At 35.6% G+C, this 18,378-nt stretch overlaps 1 protein-coding gene across 1 annotated transcript in view; it reads left to right on the top strand.

The window, feature by feature from the left end:
• Sacm1l (SAC1 like phosphatidylinositide phosphatase) overlaps positions 1–18,378 on the top strand; it is a 56,271-nt gene that overhangs the window by 18,024 nt on the left and 19,869 nt on the right. The window contains exons 2-10 of the mRNA XM_005337895.5: positions 678–775; positions 3,470–3,544; positions 5,322–5,449; positions 7,684–7,833; positions 10,246–10,305; positions 11,505–11,538; positions 15,061–15,162; positions 17,371–17,456; positions 18,231–18,317. Of these exons, the coding sequence (XP_005337952.1) occupies positions 678–775; positions 3,470–3,544; positions 5,322–5,449; positions 7,684–7,833; positions 10,246–10,305; positions 11,505–11,538; positions 15,061–15,162; positions 17,371–17,456; positions 18,231–18,317 (820 nt within the window). The remainder of the gene's footprint in view (positions 1–677; positions 776–3,469; positions 3,545–5,321; positions 5,450–7,683; positions 7,834–10,245; positions 10,306–11,504; positions 11,539–15,060; positions 15,163–17,370; positions 17,457–18,230; positions 18,318–18,378) is intronic.

Here is an 18,378-nt window from a genome sequence, read left to right as displayed (position 1 = left end):
AGCTTTTGAGTAATATGCCCCAACTTTATTTGATTGTATTCTTTTTTCTTTACAGAACAGTAAGTTTTGTTGTTGTTGTTGTTTTAGTTTTTGTTTGGAACGCATAGCTTTCTAACAAAAAGAATCCGAATCTTAAACAATTTTTTAGAAATATGTGTTCATTATTATTTTTAGCTAATATTAACCTCTTGCTTACTAAGTAGCAAATGTTGTTCCAAGTTCAAAGATTAGTACATTTAATCCACACAACAGTCCTGGTGGTGAGTCTGATATTATCCTTTTTTTTAAGGGAATGGGGTGAATAGAGAGGATGAGTAACTTGCCTAAGGTCACACAACACAGGTAGTCTGGTTCTAGATTGTATTGCTGTCTTCTGCATGGCGGTGAATACAGGTGATAAATTAGATTTGATAATGATTTTCTTGTGTAAGTCCAGGTGATGAATTTTATAGAAATTTTTCTATAATTTTATAGAAAATTAAAACTTCATCATTGTATAAAGTGTGAGTGAACAGGGTTGCAATAAACTTATGAGGACAGCAAACTTACCACTTCCTCTACTTATAAGCTAGGAAAATGATGTCACATTAAAACCTTGCTGTAATTTTACAATGAAGAGTTTTTTTTTTAAGTTTTCATTTCATTTGATATATTTATGCCTTTCAATTTCTTCTTAGGCATATTACACCTGAAAAATTTTATGTGGAAGCTTGTGATGATGGAGCAGATGACGTACTTACCATTGACCGTGTGTCCACAGAGGTCACCCTTGCAGGTATTGTATAGCTTGAAGTGCCTGAGAAAGATTTTATACTAAATTACAGTCATTAAAATGTTACTCAGAGTTACTTCAGTGTGTGGATCCCTGTATATTTTGGTTTTGCTTTTCTGGGTTGTGAAAAACAATTTTTTTTCAGTTTTGTGGGACACTGATTTATAAGTAGATTAATGCAAAATAATTTGGTGATAAATTAATGTATCATGTGGTTTTACAATTAGAATTTCATATTTTATTGGCTTAAAGATTTTAATTTACCTCCAGATAGATTCCATGTTCTTGTTAAAGTATAATATTTGAATAACCTTAGAGCAGGCATTCAGTTAATATTCTTTGCATAAAGTGAAAAATATGAGAATATTTTCAGTGAGTTAGTGAACTGTAAGAAATGTGTGACTATAAAATTTCCATTTCTTTGGTTATTTGATTATTTTGGTAAGTACCATGCACAGTTTTCCTTTGATCAAATGGAATTAGAGTTCTTTGATAATTTGGCATTTTGTAGTTGTTGCTTGGTGGCTGTTCTCAAGATAGCTGATTGGTTTTAGCCAATGTTTGTATACCTCTCCTAAAGTTTATTTGCACTACTACTCCTTTTTGCCATAGTGATGTAAGCTCATGTTTAAAAGAGCTTTCAAATGGGTGTGTTTTCAGTTGTGGTTTTTTTTTGTTTTTTTTTTTGTGATACTGGTGATAGAATTCAGGGGCACTCAACCACTGAGCCACATCCCCATCCCAATTTTGTATTTTTATTCAGTGACAGGGTCTCAGTCAGTTGCTTAACATCTTACTTTTGCTGAGGCTGGCTTTGAACTCTCAATCCTCCTGCCTCAGCCTCCTGAGTTGCTGGAATTACAGGCATGTGCCACTATGCCTGGCACCACTTGAATTTTCTTCCTTTTTTTTTTTTTTTTTTGGTGGTTCTGGGTATTGAACCCAGGCCTTGTGCATGTGTTGACCTTCCGTTGACATGTTATGTGTAAGTAGAGAATGTAGACCCATTTGAGTAGACTGAAAGCTACTGGTTTAAATGTGAAGATGATGATGATACCAGCAGTCATCAGTGGGCACAGTGCTTTGAGCAGTCAGTAGTGATGAGGGCTGACTCACTCACAGTTTCTCAGTGTTTCATTTTACCAGTAGCTCTGCAAACTGTGGTCACGGAAAGAAGGGTTTTTTTCCTTCCTTGGGAAACTATCATATATGCTAGGACTTACCACGGTTTTATTGCTGTCATCCTCCAGTTAATATAATTTACAGCTTTATCAGTAGTACATTTGAGTTTACCAGATAATCTCAATATATTCAGAATTTACTCAGAGCTATTCATTCATGCACAGGAATTTCTATTTTTCATGTTGTAATTGTGGCACAGATAGCTAAGAATTACAGGCATGTGCTACCATGCCTGGCAATACTTGAATTCCTTCCCCTTTTTTTGGAGGTTCTGGGGACTGAACCCAGGCCTTGTGCTTGTGTTGACCTTCCATTGACATGTTTCGTGTAAGTAGAAAGTGTATTGGATTATTGGATTATTAAGAGAAAGACAAGTGAATTTTAGACCTTTTCTGGAGTTACTTTATTCAGAGTAACAGAATTACTGGTATGACTGCCTTTAAGAATTAGGCCTTGGGTTTATGGCAGTATTTTAAAAATGGCTTTCAGGATGATAAGTTGCAATTTAAAGGAAAGCTTTCTGCCCCTGTTAATTTGGGAAACATTGGGTTAAGCAGTGTTTTTATTTTATTTTTAATTACAGTTGAACACCATATCTTTGTTTTATTTACTTATAATTATATAGTGCTGAGGATCAAATCCAGGGCCTCGCACGTGCTAGGCGAGTGCTCTACTGCTGAGCCCCAGCCCCAGCCCCAGCCCAGTGGAATAGTTTTCTTCTGCCTTCTCCGAGCCTTTACTTTCCTATTGTGTGTGTGACTTTCTCTGTAGGAGGGGGACTAAAGGTAATTGGAGATGAAGCAAAATGAGCGTATTTGACTATGGGACTCTCCCTCTTCCCTTTTGAGGCACTGTGTTTTCAACTAGAGTTCTTCAAAATGCATTTGTGAAACATAAACTACGAGTTTTAGGAGTTGTGTGAAGTGAATCCTGTAAGATACTCTCCATTTAATAAGGGCATCATTGATAAAATCAAGGTCAAGAATGGTGCCTTCCTGCATACCTGTGAATTGTGTCTAGACCCAAGGAGGAAGCTTTTTCTTCCTCTTTCATCCCTTGGATCTTTGCCTTCATATCCCACATTCTTAGATGTGAGCAGACAAGGCCTGCATGTATTCAGTTAGTTGCATGTTAAGATTAAAAACTTATCTCAAACCTTTACTTCCATTATTTACTTTAATTCTCTTAAAGGAATAGGTTCTTAGTTTCTGGCAAGAGGTTGAATAAATTTGGTTGAAAATGGGCTTTAGAAATGGCCCATGACTGACCTGATGAGGAAGCTAGAGCATATTATTCAACACAACACCCTACATGAGTAAAGGCCTTTATATATCATGTGTACATCTCCAGCTGACGCTGTGCCACAGTGGAGGTCTGACATTAGGGCATATTGCTTTTTTAGAAAAATCATGCAAATGAATTTAGTTGAAGTAACTTGTAATCAAACTAAATTTCTATTTCTGTTGGTGAGCTTTTTCTGTGTAACTTTTTTTCTTTTTGTTTCTTTCTTTTAAGCCAAGAAAGATGTTCCTCCTTCAGCTGTCACAAGACCAATATTTGGTATACTGGGCACAATCCATCTGGTGGCAGGTAAGAGAAAATAAGCTAAGATCAACAAAGAGGGCAATTAGAGTGTGAAAGTATACTTCATATCATGCTTTGGGCAGTAAAGCTCTAGGCTAAGTATTTGTCATTAGTTTCCTCTCTCTTCTCTCTCTCTTTTTTTTTTTTTTTTTTTTTTTGTGGTTCTTGGGGTGAACCCAGGGCCTTGACTATGTGAGGTAAGCTCTCTGCCAACTGAGCCCCTATCATTAGTTTCTAAAAATAATGCTCCTCAAATGGTTAAATTTATTAGCCTGGAGTTCCATTTTAAAAGAAAGATTTCATGTTTAGTTTTATTTCAAGTAGATTTGAAATCTGTCATCATTTATACATTTTTCATATATTCTGAGAGTATTTAAATAAAAATTTTGTACATTGATGGATCAGGATATTCTATATCTTCAGCCCTATCTGGATATGACATAGTGTGTATGTGTTACAGAATGTTACTTGGTTTTGAGTTTTTAAAAAGGTGATTTGGGGGCTGCTCAGTGGTAGAGCACTTGCCTAGCATGTGTGAGGCCCTGGGTTCAACCTTTAAAAAAAAAAAGTTGATTTTTGTTCATCTAAATTCCATTTCATTATGAATTGCATTCTGCCATCATTTATAACAAATTAGAACAAATAAAGAATTTAATAAAGAAAACATAAATTTAATTGAACTTTTAAAAGTTGTTATTTCAGTCATTGTGCTAGATGTTGATTTAGAAAAGAAAGTCTCTGTTCTGTTCGTTCATAGTCTCATAAGAGAGCATATAAATCATAGATTAATATAGTGCATTGTGACAAATTTTTGAAGAGATACGTATACAGGAAAACTTCCAGTGAGGACACTTGCAGGTAGAGGATTGAATAGGCCTTGAGAGCTGATCCAGTGAGGGCTCAGTACTAAAGTAGTATGTCAGAGGCCTCAGGTTCTATCCCTAGCAACACACACACACACACACACCCCAAAAAACAAAAACCAGAAGAATTAATATAATGGGAAAGGGTTACTCTCTGTTTTATTTGTCTGGGGATGAGGCTGCCAGGATCATGTTGGTTTACTATGCATGGACCACAGTGACTTCTTGATTCCCAGCAACTCATCCTTGTAATATTTCAGTAACCAGTGAGTTTACTCCCTGTCACATTTTTCTACCGTTTAGAGTGTCTCCAAGGACATAGAAATAGTATAGAGGAGATGTTGCCCTTGGGTAGCAGATTTTGTGACTGTCATGCTTCAAACTACGTGCAGGAAAATGATAGACAGAGACCTGTATGCCTTAGCGGTGATGAGAGAGGAAGTATTTTCTGTCTTTTCTTCCTTTCATCCCTCTCTTCCTTTCTGTGCTGCTCATGGAACCCAGGGGCCTCAGGTATACCAGGCAAATGCTGTACCACCGAGCCACACCCCCAGTCCTCTTTCTCCACTTTCTACCTGCTAGGACCACTCCTTTGGTGACCAAAAGGTTTTGTGTTTATCTTTTTGAGAAAAAATTGACCTTTCAATGGGAGTTTTTCTAATATGCTAGTCTCTGTATTCATAAGTTGTATGATTGCTTTTAAAAATGGTACTTTTGAGTAGCACATTACAGTCTCATTTTCTTCTAGCCATTTAAAGTTTAAAAATAAGGACTATTACTCTGTTACTTTGGCTTTTTCTTTTCCTTTAGTGTTGTTGGGGGGTCAAACATAGGGCCTTGCACATGCTAAGCTAAATCCCCAGCCCCACTCTGTGAGACTTTTTAAATATTTATGTGTGTTTGGTCATACTTTTTTGTAGGTAATTATCTTATCGTCATTACCAAAAAGACAAAAATAGGTGAATTTTTCAATCATGTAATCTGGAGAGCAACAGATTTTGATGTCCTTTCTTATAAGAAGACAATGTTGCACTTAACTGATATTCAGGTAAGAACTGGAAGCAATTATTAATTGCAAGACCCAACGAAGTACCATGGGGCAAGGGGTTGCAGAATACAAAGTATATTTGATGAATTTCTTCTAAGCTTAATTATGAGGCAGCCTTTAGGGAAATGTCATTAGACCTATGTTTTTACCTATCCATAGATTATATTTTAAGAAATGGTTCATGTATTTTATTGGTTTTAATGTCTTCTTTTTAAAATAATCTTTAAATTATGAAATTTCTTATAGACAGAAAAGGACAAACAAAAAATGCATCCAGATTTAACTTCATGTTTTCTGTAAAGAAGTATTAGATACTTTTGAAGTTCTGCTCATTTCATTCCCTTTTTGTGCAGAGAAAAGTTTTCTTCACTTTTACCATATGTGAATAGAAGTAGTGGGTGTGTGTGCATGTATGCACGTGTACACAGAATATATGTGTGTATTTGCAGGCAGTCCTTCTTTGCCTGATAGGAATCTATATGCACAGATGTCAGTTACCTGTCCCCCAACAACACAGTTTAAATTTTAGTTATCACAATAGATTAACTGAAGAAATAACTTTACAAAGATGAAAGTGTGAAGAAGCAAATGACAACTGTGGAAGTGAAATTGAAATTGAATGCATGCAATTGAACATAAATGGAGCACAGAAGAAATAGCTGACTATAGGCATGCTGACACTGTCTTAGAGGCTGTAGTTAGGCTGCCAGAAGTTGGAGTGAAGGCAAACTTATGTATATTAATGATGAAGTGACTGTGACAAAAAGGAAGAAGAGGAAGTGATAACTTCAAAAACCTTCATGACAAATTAGAACCCTTGTGTTGTGACATTTAAACTGCAAAGTGTCAGAAACTGATTTAGACTTGGAAAGGTGTATGACAGTTTACCAAGGATGGAGTAGGTATTTTGTATCATGAGTTATATAACAGGGAAGAAGGCAAGCACTGTTAATTTCCATGGATGAAATTTTTACAAAGAAACAAATATTTTTAATTCTTATGTTTCTAATGCTTGGAGTGTGCTAAAAATATTAGTTTTACTATTTTTTATTTCCATGTATATTTATAACTTACAATAAGAGAATTTTTAATATTTTGACAAACACTTTTAAATATCATGGAACAATCATCTTTTCTAATGAATTATTAAGATGGTTTAAGATTATTAAAGTTAAGATAGTATCATCGTTTTTACAGTTTCACCCACAGTACAAAGTGAAGTTGACCTATATACAAACAGGATCTATTTTTGCTTGAAAGTGTATGTAAGACTTGGCACAAATAGCATTACTCTGTACTGGTTGAAACTTATTATTTAAAAATAATATTATGGTTAGATATTTACACCTATGAGTGTTTTCCAAAGTAATTTTATTTTATAGTGTTTGCCTTAAAAATGAAGTTGTATTTTTATATCCAAGATTACAAAAATGTTTGTTTCTGAAAGACAAAATATTTTTCCAAAACGCATACCTTACCTGTGATAAACCTTTAAAACAATTAGACTATAGCGCTGTCTTAAATAAATAAAATGTGGCATCTGATTTTTATACTTTTGAGTCATGATATTTTTAAATAAATAAAAATGGCAGTATTCATTTAATAACCCTGGAAAATATTTACCTGGAATGAATTCTTTCTCATTGCTGCTCTCTCTCTGTGTTGTCAGGCCCTGAGCTGATGTTAGCTTTGCTTGCTACATCTGCTTTGACTCTACCTTCAATTAAAAAAAAAAAAAAAAAAGAAATTTAAACTCAAATTAATAATTTGTAGTATGTAGATTTGTAACTCGTGTATTAACATGTTAATCATTTGGTAATCATTAGAAATTATCCCTCATGAATTTGTATGTTTCATTTGCCAAGTGAGGCTAACCAAGCAGGGTTGTTGTGAAGATTAAAGAGAATGAATGCAGTGTCTGGCATACAGTAGGTCATAATCTAAGATGATAATGTTTTGTTAAAACAACTCTTCTACCTTTTGGAGTAAAAATTGTGCAAAGGAGTCCTGCCTAATCAGGTCATGTGATAAGACCCTGAAATATATGTATGTTCTATGTAAGGAGCTTTCCTAGGTCCTTAGAACATAATGTGCCTCCCCTTCTCTGCCCAGTCCTTGCACTGGTGCTGCTTAGTGACACTGGACTTAACCATGTTATTTTGTCTTATTCTCATTTTGACAGATTTCCTTTTTTCAACTATGAAACATACTGATTTCCCCCTCTTTGTTTACAGTTACAAGATAATAAAACTTTCCTTTCGATGCTGAACCATGTCTTGAGTGTGGATGGGTTTTACTTTTCAACAACATATGATTTGACACATACTTTGCAGCGGTTGTCCAACACTAGTCCAGAATTCCAAGAAATGAGTCTCTTGGAACGGGTAAGCTTGATCTTCACTTATTTATTCTTAGTTTTCTTTTTAAAGGACATGTCTCATTCATCCATAAAAAATTATTTTTTAATTTATATTTACTTTTTTTTGTGTGTGTGGTATTAGGGATTAAGCCCAGGTTCTCACACATGCTAGGCAAGTGCTCTACCAGACTGAGCTATACCCTCAGCAGTATTTTGACTTTTCTTTACTCTCAGGTATATATATTAGGATCATGTGTGGCTCTTTAAAAACATACCATGTTTTAAGTGTATATCACTGTCTCAAGTTGAGGGCCCTGGAATCAATATGTGAACACAACCAAGACTGAGAAGCACTGGGGTAGATGTTCAAAAGTCTAGTCTGAACACACATGTAGGCGATTAGAATTTTTGCATCAATATTACCAGACTATCAAGTGCTGACTCTCAGGTTTCAAATCTTCCAGCATTGCATTCATTTGTAATTCCATAGATTTCAGTGTCCTGTATTGTTGGCAATATAATGAGGTTTATAAAAATCGATTTTCTAGCAATTAATGTTCTTTTGGTAGTGATATTATTTAAACATTTTAAAACTATAAAAGTAACAATTTGTTAAGAGCTTGAAAGTATTCTTTTAAGTTTTTTTGTGATTTTGACTTTTTTTTTTTTTAATTAGGCCTCAGATGATCTCAACTAGAACTTTCTACTATTCAGGAAACTGAATAATTGCTGCTTTGATTTTTTTTTAAATTAACAAACCATAGATGTGTTTAGGGGGTAGCCAGAATTTAAAAAGTTGCTGTTATCTCTTAGGTTGGACCATATGAAAGTGCCAGTTATTGACCATTTTTAACCACTAAAAATGATACTTCCATATAGTTGAACCTCAATCAACATTTTAGTTGACTGATCTTTTGAGTAAAATTTTATACTCTCAATCAAGTAAAATTATAAATTCATATGTTAATTTATATATAGGATAAGCAGTCAAGAAGTTTGACTTTTAAATAAAAGAGAGTGAAGTGTTTTTTATTGTTTATCAAACTTCTCTTGAGTGCCTGTCATGAACCAGCCACTGTGTTAGCTAGTGGGGACCCAGAATGAAAAGCTGTGGCCCCTGCTCTGTGGAAGAGCATATAGTCTACTTTAGGAGGTGTGTGATAGACACATATATCTTAAATACTTTATCCTAGCTTAAAATTTCTTTATCCGTCAGTGTTTTCATGTAGAAACGTAGATGTTTCTTCTTCTTCTTCTTTTTTTTTTTTTTGTACCAGAAATTTAGAGACTGATTCTCACTGAGATGCTTAAGGCCTCGCTACATTGCTGAGTCTGGCTTTGAATTTGCAATCCTGCCTCAGCCTCCTGAGTTGCTGGGATTACAGGCCACATCACCATGCTTTTCTTTTTCTTTGGTTCCTGGATTCCAGATTGTCTTGTCTTTTGTTAATCACATCCATTCAACTTTCCAGTTTGAGTCTTTTAAAGATGAACACCTTAGAACAATTTGTGAGCAGAGTCCTATAGGTTTTTTAGTATGTTCCTTTCTAATCTTTCTTAGTTGCCACTTTCACTAATTCAGTGGCAATTTTGTTTTAGCGACTTGCCCCTTATCAATTTTTATTTCAAATCATTCAACTTCATAGAAATAGCAATTTGTTTTTAGTTTTATTTCATTAATTTAGAAAACATTTAGTTAATATGCAGTCACATCATTATGTAATGATGAATAACTAGTATGCCTGTCATAAACTAACTGGGAATATGTGTTCAGCTCTCAATTAATGCCAAGTGTAAGGGCCATTCCCTATGAACTTTAGGTATGATTCAGCTGAGTGCTTAATACAGAGACTGCAGAGAGTTGGTCCATCTGCTGAGTCAAATAAACAGAGGTTGTTAAGGAGCTTCCCCTGTATTTGTAGTTGAGTATCCAAGTAGCCAGAGAGTTAAGTAGAGGTTGCCAGATTAGGATCTGTTTCCTGTTTAGGCCAGGAAGAGTTTGGTTCTTAGATGGCAGAGAGTCACTGAAGAATGTCAAGCAGATAAGAGACAGGAGGTGAGAGAAATCCCCCTGGCAGCACTGAGGAGGATGTGTGGGAGGGCTGATGCCAACACTGGAAGAAAAGGGGAAGGCTGGTGCAGTAGTGAGGCCAGAGAGGGATGAGGGATGAGAGGGATGGAGGGAGAAATGTAGAACAGAGCGTGGATTTTGAAGGAGATATGGTACTGGACAGTTGGCTAACGGAAGGGAAAGAGAGACCCTGAGAGGACTGCCAGGCTTCTCTCAGAGGCAGACAGGAGAGGGCAGATTTAAAGGGGGAGGATGTATTCTGGTGGGAGCCACCAGATGGAGATATTGATGAGTGTAGTTTTTTTTTTTTCTATAGAAACTCAACATCACAGGAGCTATTTTATTAAGTTTTAAAACTTCTCTCAGGCAGATCAGCGATTTGTATGGAATGGTCATCTTCTAAGAGAACTGTCTGCTCAGCCAGAGGTAATGTAACTAACTAAAATCTGCTTACTTGTCACAGTTTTCATTTATACATGTTATAAAAAAACTATCTAATCACTAAGGATTTTGATAAATAATTCTAATTTAACTATAACTTACACATTTTGATCATGTCTACCCTCTTATATCACTCTGGGTTTAAGAAACCTAATGTTACTGTAATCTTTGTTAGTTTTCTATCACAGTGACAAAATACTTGGGGATAAGACAGAAGTTTTATTTTGGCCCATAGTTTTAGAGGTTTCAGTCTTTAATTGCTTTTGGGCCTGTGGTGAGGCAGAACGTCATGGCAGGGAACGCATGGTAGGGCAAATCTGCTTACCTCATGGTGACCAAGAAGCAGAGAGAGAGAGAGAGAGAGAGAGAGAGAGGTGGGAGTGGGCCAGGTTCCCCATCCCCTTCAAGGGCACACTCCTAGTGACCTAACTTCTTTCCAGTAGGCCCCAACTCCTAAAGTTTCTACCACTTCATAATAGGGTCACAGATTGGTGGCTACTCCTTTAACATATGATCATTGGGGGACATTTAAAACTCAAATAATAGCACCAACAGAAGCCTTAAGTTAAAAAACAGTGTTTTCTGTAAGAGAGCTGGAATGAGACTTGGTGGATGAATAATGAAGAAATGAAGGGCTGTGACTCAGTACCCAGGCTGAGTGGAAAGCTCTGCACTTGTCTTCCTAGGGTTGTGTGAGGCCCTTCTGTCTTAGAGAGAGACATGCCCAGATGCCACCTACCTCTTTCCTTTGTTTATGCAAATGAGTATTAGGAGGAGGCCCTGCTAGAAAAACATAATATATTGATTCTAGGAAAATAGGCTTGTTTACCTTATTTCTTGACATTTGTTAGGCTTTTTTGAGAAAACTAGTTCCAAGCTACAAACAGCGTGGAATGTCTTTTCCAGAAGGAGTGAATTGGTTGTAAGCAAACACTGAGAAGGAGGGAGGTATATATTCTGCAACTTCATGTAGTTTTATTAGTTTCCAAAATTTGAGTAATCAAGCCCAAATGATTGTACTGCATATCTAATGTAATTAGAGACATTCTTTAAAATGAAAAGTTATGTGAAAGCTTACTACCATGTTATGTATGTGTATTGCCTCCCTGTGTATAAATGTATTTATTTATTTATTTATTTCTAAGATATATTGATTCTACATACATTGTATATTTTCATTTCAGGTTCACCGTTTTGCTCTTCCAGTGTTACATGGTTGTATCCTTTTTACCTGATATTACTCTCTAGTTTCTAGCAGTCTATTAAAGTATATTATAAGATAGATTTGGAGACAGTGTCAAATCTGGCATGAAAAGAGTATTTTGGGATTAATGGAAATTGCTACTGATAAGAAAATTAAACTCATTGACATGAAATCTTAGCATTGATTATGAACAACTTTTTTTTAAAGAACTCTCAGACTAAATTATTGTCTCTGTTCAAGAGTTTGGGGGCTGGTAGTTTAAAGGAAGGAATTTGTGTACTATATTTTGCATTTATTTTATATTATATCGGTGAATTGTGCAATAGAAGTGTGAACTTGTCTGTTTAAATGAAACCATTCCTTAGTAATTAATAAAGCTAGATTGAGAGACTAGGATGATTGACAGCTTGGAGAGGAGAAATGCAATTAAAAATTTTATTTGCATTTAAAGTAATGATAAAAATGAAAATTAAGTATAAAGAATAATGCTTGGGGAAAACCATAGCACAAATGCAAATTAAGTAGTGGTTGTATAATTGTAAGCTCATTTAAAAAACATGTCCTTAGCAGAGATAAATTAATAAAAATAGGGAAGAGAAGTGAGCTGGCTCTTGAAGAATAGGTACAGTATATGCTAATGAGTGTTTGTAATTAGGACTGTGGTGTATAGAAATTGAGGTAATATCTTTTTATCAAGTAACCCCAAGAAACTTATTGTCACAACAGTCTTATTTATTCATTATGTTAACAGGATTTTATTTTTATATTTGTTCTACTTAAAAGCAGGAAAGTAATAGAGGAAACGTTTTACATAATTATGAAAGAATAAACATCAGAAAATCTCAGGATAAAAGGCTTACCTATTTCACTTTATTTTATTTTATTTTTTGTACCAGGATTGAACCTGGGGGTACTTAATTACTGAGCCAAATCCACAGCCCTTTTTATTTTTCATTTTTTAAATTTTGAAACAGGGTCTCACTAAGTTACTCAGGGCCTTGCTAAGTTCCTGAGGCTGGCTTTGAACTCATGATCCTCTTGCCTCCTGACCACAGGTGTATGCCACTGTGCCTGGCTCACTTTACATTTAAAGCATTAAATGAGCTTTTGTTTAATGTAAATTGGTGACTAGGAACATAGTTCCATTTTCACATAACATAGAGAGAGGTCTGCAAGTACAAAGGAATAAGGCAAAAGCATGGCTGGAGCAGAGTGTAGACAAGGAGAGGCAGGAGCAGTGTTCAGCTGCATTCTGTCATCAGCTGGGCGCAGATAACTAAGAGTTTTCTGAAATAGCTGTAGCTTTTACTTTCACTGTGATGAAAAATTTTGAGGAGGGTTTGAGTTTGAAAATTGGCATGGTAAGACAGTGTCACTCTGATTGTGATATAGAGAATGGGCCAAAGGTGAGCAAGGGTGGATGGATGCAAGGAAAATTTAGGAAGAATGAGTTGGAGTCATCCAGCTGAGAAGTGAGTTGCTTAGGACCAGGGTGGAAATGTGACATTGGTGAAAGATGATCAGATTTTAGGTAACTTTTAAAGACAAAACCAACAGAATTTTCTAATATTGTACATGGTGAATGAAAAAGAGATTAGTGTGACTCTGAGGTTCTTGGCCAGAGTATGGAGGTGGACTGAAGGTAGAAAAAGATTATCAGAGTCCATTTTGAACTGTTAAGCTTGAGGTTTCCATAGATAACCAAATAAAGATGATGAGAAGGCATTGGATCAGATGGGACTGGAGTTCAGGGAAGAAGTTCATGCTGGAGACAAATTTGAATATATTCAGGGTATAGATGGCATTTCAAGCCATAGAACTGGATGAGGTCATCAAAGGAAGAAATGTACAGAGAAGAGAAACAGTTATGGGAAAGGGGTGTCAGGGAGAAATGACCTGAAGGGGGATGGAGTTCTAGATAGAGAAAAAATGTTAGATTCATGAACTGTAGTCCTCAATGAGGATGAAGGACTTGAGAAGTGAGGATCCCAAGCAAGTGAGCTAAAACAGCAGGTACTAGGGTATTCCACACTTCAAAAATCAGAGAAAAAGGAGATGGGGTTGTAGCTCAGTGCTAGAGCGCTTGACTAGCACGTGTGAGGCCCTGGGTTTGATCCTTAGCACCACATAAAAATAAATAAATAAAATAAAGGTATTGTGTCTGTCTACAACTAAAAATAGTTTTTAAAAAGTCAGAGAAATGAATATGAACCAGCAAAAGCCAGTGAGGAAGAGGAAAACCAGGTCAGAAATCGGGTCCCAGGAGCAAGCAAAGTTTCCAAGAGGGTGTGAGTAGCTGATATGCTGCTGATTAGTTAAATATGATGACTATTGGGGAAGGAGATTATGTTTTTGCTTCTCCCTAACTAAGGGATATTACCAAATTTTTAAAGATTTAGGAGAAGGAGAAGACTGCATGCTGAAGGATGCCTGTGAGTGGATGAGGTGGAGTGCTAGGCACGGGTAGAGGGCCCATCATGCTGTTAACCCAACACTGTAGAAGCCAAGCTGAGGTGTGGATATGGGTGCTGGTGGTAGGAGCATTTAGAGGACTTTTATCTTCACAGTGAAATAGGAAACCTTGTTATTGGTTGTGAGTGGACTGAGAGGAGTGTTGGAGGTGAGGAGACTGTGAAATGGACATCCTGGGGAGTAGCAGTGGGTCATGCTGGGAGTTACCTTATTGATAAGAATAGAGATGAATTCATTCACTTTTTAAAATTATAGTGTTGTATTTTGTTCTTTATATATATATATCTCGTAATCAGAGGGAAGTGATTCACAAAGTAGTCATATTTTCTGGTAGATTTAGCTCTCTGAGAGTAGGCTCATGTCTTACTCATTTTTGTGCCCTGCCTCTAAATAGATAATTTGGGTGAGTAAATGAATAATGCTGCCTTGAAATCTTCTCTGGTGTTGTGGGAGCCTAAGAAGAGCCATTATTAAGTCTGATGATGCCAGGTAATAGGAATGAATCATTAGTGATTCACATTGCTGGGGTCAAAATGGTACCGCCATTTTGTTTGGCATTCTCTTTGTGAATTTGCCAGCCCTCCTCCTGTGTGTTCCCAATACATTCATACCAGGAGATATTTACAGACATGCTCACAGCAACATGTTAGAGTAAAACTATGAATACAAGTTCCATCAGCAGAAGAATTAGGTCTTTTGTGGCATGGTCCTTAAAGATTACACATAGCACTAAAGAGGACTAAAGTGCTTTATGCAATGTTAAGATGAATCTTGGGGGCTTATAGGGAAGAAAAAAAAAGGGCTTGAAGTTTATAAATAGTGAAGGACCATTTTTATAAAACTCAAAAACAAGCTCTGTGCTTTTAACTCATGGTTGCATGTATTGAAACTAAAAAGGGGAGTGGCTCCACTTACTAAAGACTTGTGAATATCATGGGGAACCAGAAAAATTTGCGTGTTCTGTCCCTTTTTCTCTTAAGGACCATTGATATTAGGGTAACAATAGTCAAATATAAAAATGATACATATATTTCTACATGTTATATTTTTTTAATATGGTTAAGTTATTACTATGCACTCATGTTCTATCAATGGAAAATACTTCAATTGGATTCTCATCTCCAGGAGGAGTTGTTTCAGAGCTGGCGTGCGTTATTATGTAAGAGGTGAGCTTCTTTTTGTCAGTGTGATTCAGTACCAGGTCATATCTATCTCTAATCAACATCTCTCTTATGGTGATATGACTGTAATCTTTTGTGTTTTGTATTCATTATTATTTAATAGCTTTGTTAAATATTTGTATCCTGCTTCATTATAATAGGTAGGTCTCGTGTGTTTTACTCCAACTAATGTAATCACATGATTACAACGTGACACTATATGCTACTTCTTTAACAGCTCTAAGAGGAAAAGCACGTTTGTTAGATGTTGGAAAGTACAGCTGAATTCTGTAGATTTCAATAACCTAAACTCATATTAGAATATTCTTTCTCTTATTACTCTTGATTTATTTACCTGTGTAAAGCTAGACATTTGACCTCTTGCCTTCACTTTGTAAAATGTTTACATTTTGAGCATTTGTTCTATAGGTTTTATACTAGTGACATGCTAATTTGTTCAAGTCAAACTTTTAAAAGCTACATTAAAAGTTGCTCTTATTATGAAAAATAGTTCCTTCTACTTTTCTTCTTTTAACCAGAATATATCAGATAAAATCATATTAAATCATCAAAGTTTGGGGCCAGAACGATAGAGAGATTATTTGGTTAATCTCAAATTATAGATGACATAGCAGAGGAAGAAAGATATTGAGTGAGTGATCTGGCCAAGATCACAGAACCAAAATTTAGAGTTAGAAATTCTCTTGTAGGAACTAGGTTTTCTTTGATAGAAGTATATTTTATAATTGCAATTTTTAATAGGCAGTAAATTTGCATATTTCAAATTTTAAAAAAGATTTTAAGAGGTACTAAAAATGTCCGTCCCATTGTTGTCTTCATCTGCTCAGTTCTTAGTCCTACCAAGTAATCACATGTTAGTTTCTTATTCATCCTTCTGGATAATTTTATGTTGGACAGGTATGTGTTAATTATTTTTCTTCTTTTGTAGACAGTAGTTATACACTTTACATTTTCCTATGCCCTGTTTTCTTCCTTTTTTAAAATTTGGTATGTCTTGGCAATCTTTTCATAAAGAGATCTCTCTCACCTTTTCTTCTCCCTTTCCCTTTTCCATTCTTCCTCCTCTCTTCATTGTAAAAGTAACTCTATATTGTTTCTTAATTGGAATTATGGAAGTAAAAAAAAACAGCTTGTGCCTCTGAAGATAATCTTAGGATTATTAAGATCAAGTCACTGCTAATTTGGCTCAATAATTTTGTCCTCTTGTGGTAATACATTAACAAAAACAATAATACTGCACACATACCTCAAAATGCTATATTTGAGAAATATATCACATAGAAAGGGTGCTAAAAATATTTTGAGAGCTCATTGCTTTCTGAGAATTTAGTAATTTGTGTTAGGGACTAGCTTGAAAGTTGCTTTTGCTTAGCAAGCCTTTGTTAGCAAAAAAAAATATAAATAACTTTGTAAGGGAGCACTTCAGATACTGGAAAGGACTAAGCTCTGCCAACACTGTAGAGCAGTACTTTCCACACCAGGTTTCATTGGTATATTCATGGAATTTAGAAGCTCTAGAATCATATGCAGTTTCTGTGTTTATTTTGATAATTAAAATTAACAGGCATCTTTCAGAAATCCTCTGAATTATTATAACTAAACAGTATTACTGTTGTGGGCCTCATTTGCCTATAATATTGTGTAATTACTAAGTATGATCACTTAAGTTGATTGTTTTTCAACTTTCAGAGTACTGTTTTTCAAAGTAGGATTTATGGACATGCTTGAGAATTTTTTTTTTTTTGGAAGATGTCTCAAGAAGCACTGTTTTAGAAAAAGTTTGTATAAAAAAAAAGTGACTAGCTTCATTTGTTTACTAATAGGTCTTTTTTTTTAATATTTATTTTTTAGATGTAGTTGGACACAACACCTTTATTTCACTTGTTTATTTTTGTATATGGGTGCTGAGGATCAAACCCAGGGTCTCGCATGTGCAAGGCGAGCACTCTCCCGCTGAGCCACAACACCAGCCCTACTAATAGGTCTTTAAAACTCCTATTTAAACCTGTTTAAATCAGTAAGCTGTTAGTTTTCAGGTTATATGTAATGTATTTGTTTAAATTTTAATTTTATAAGTACTTTCCCTTAAATTTGAACTGAGTTAATTTGTTTTAAGTGAACTTGAATTAGTGAGTTTCTGGTGTGTTTCTTATGTACTAATTATAATTAAACCTTAATTTTTTCTCGATTTAGGAATTGATTCTGAAGGCCATGCAGCTAACTTTGTAGAAACAGAACAAATTGTTCACTATAATGGGAGCAGGGCTTCATTTGTACAGGCAAGTTATGACGGTGTCTGATTGGCAGCCTGCCTTTTGGCCTTTTCTGCTTGATCATAATTTTCTGTCATGTTGGAATCTTCCTCCCCTTCCTTTCCCCTCTTTAAGTAATATCTTTGTCTACCATGTGTAAGAAGTACCCCCCTCCCCTCCCCAAAGAATTGTTCATTAATCAGGCACTGTTCTGCTGACATTTCCTGCTCTTAAATACCTAAAGGAGAGGGTAGGGGAGGGAGGGGTATGGTTATGGAAATGTAGTCACTTGTCTGAGGATAGGCTGTTGGCTTCTGGTTGGCTTTGCCTGTCTTGCACTTCACTGTGAAGTAATACCTCTCATCTGTTGCCTCCTCATGGAATTGTGGATCACTCCTGCTCCAGTGATAGTGTGTAATGTATTCATGTGTTCATAACATAATTCCTTTAAGAACGAATAAAGTAATTTTAAAAATTTTCATGCTGCCAAATTATATAATAAACATGCCTTATTAATTTTTACTTGCGGGTAAATTGATTTATTTTAGAATTTAGGGAAAATACAAAACTGTCTACTACACAAATGCCATGTATGTAAAATTAGGACAAAGAGTCCTTTCTGAGCATTTTCCTACAAAATATGAACTTTTGGAGTAGGTGTGTATGTACCTCTTCCATAGCTGGTAGGTTGCATTATCTTTTACCTTTGCAGAGTCACTAATATTTATACTGCTAACAATGAGTAAGTTGAGAAAAACAGTTTGTATGTGTTTGATTTCACATTTCTCTCTTTCCTTTTAGACTCGAGGATCAATCCCTGTTTTCTGGTCCCAAAGACCAAACCTCAAGTACAAACCACGGCCGCAGATCAACAAAGTAGCAAATCATGTGTGTATCTTTCATTGGCTAAAAGTGGAAGCTCAGGGGCCATTTAGGTTTGCATATAAAG

This window comes from Ictidomys tridecemlineatus, chromosome 2, assembly GCF_052094955.1.
Source record: "Ictidomys tridecemlineatus isolate mIctTri1 chromosome 2, mIctTri1.hap1, whole genome shotgun sequence".
NCBI lineage: Eukaryota > Metazoa > Chordata > Mammalia > Rodentia > Sciuridae > Ictidomys > Ictidomys tridecemlineatus.
The sequence above is the reverse complement of the archived record's forward strand: the minus strand, read 5'-3'. Positions and strand labels throughout refer to the sequence as shown.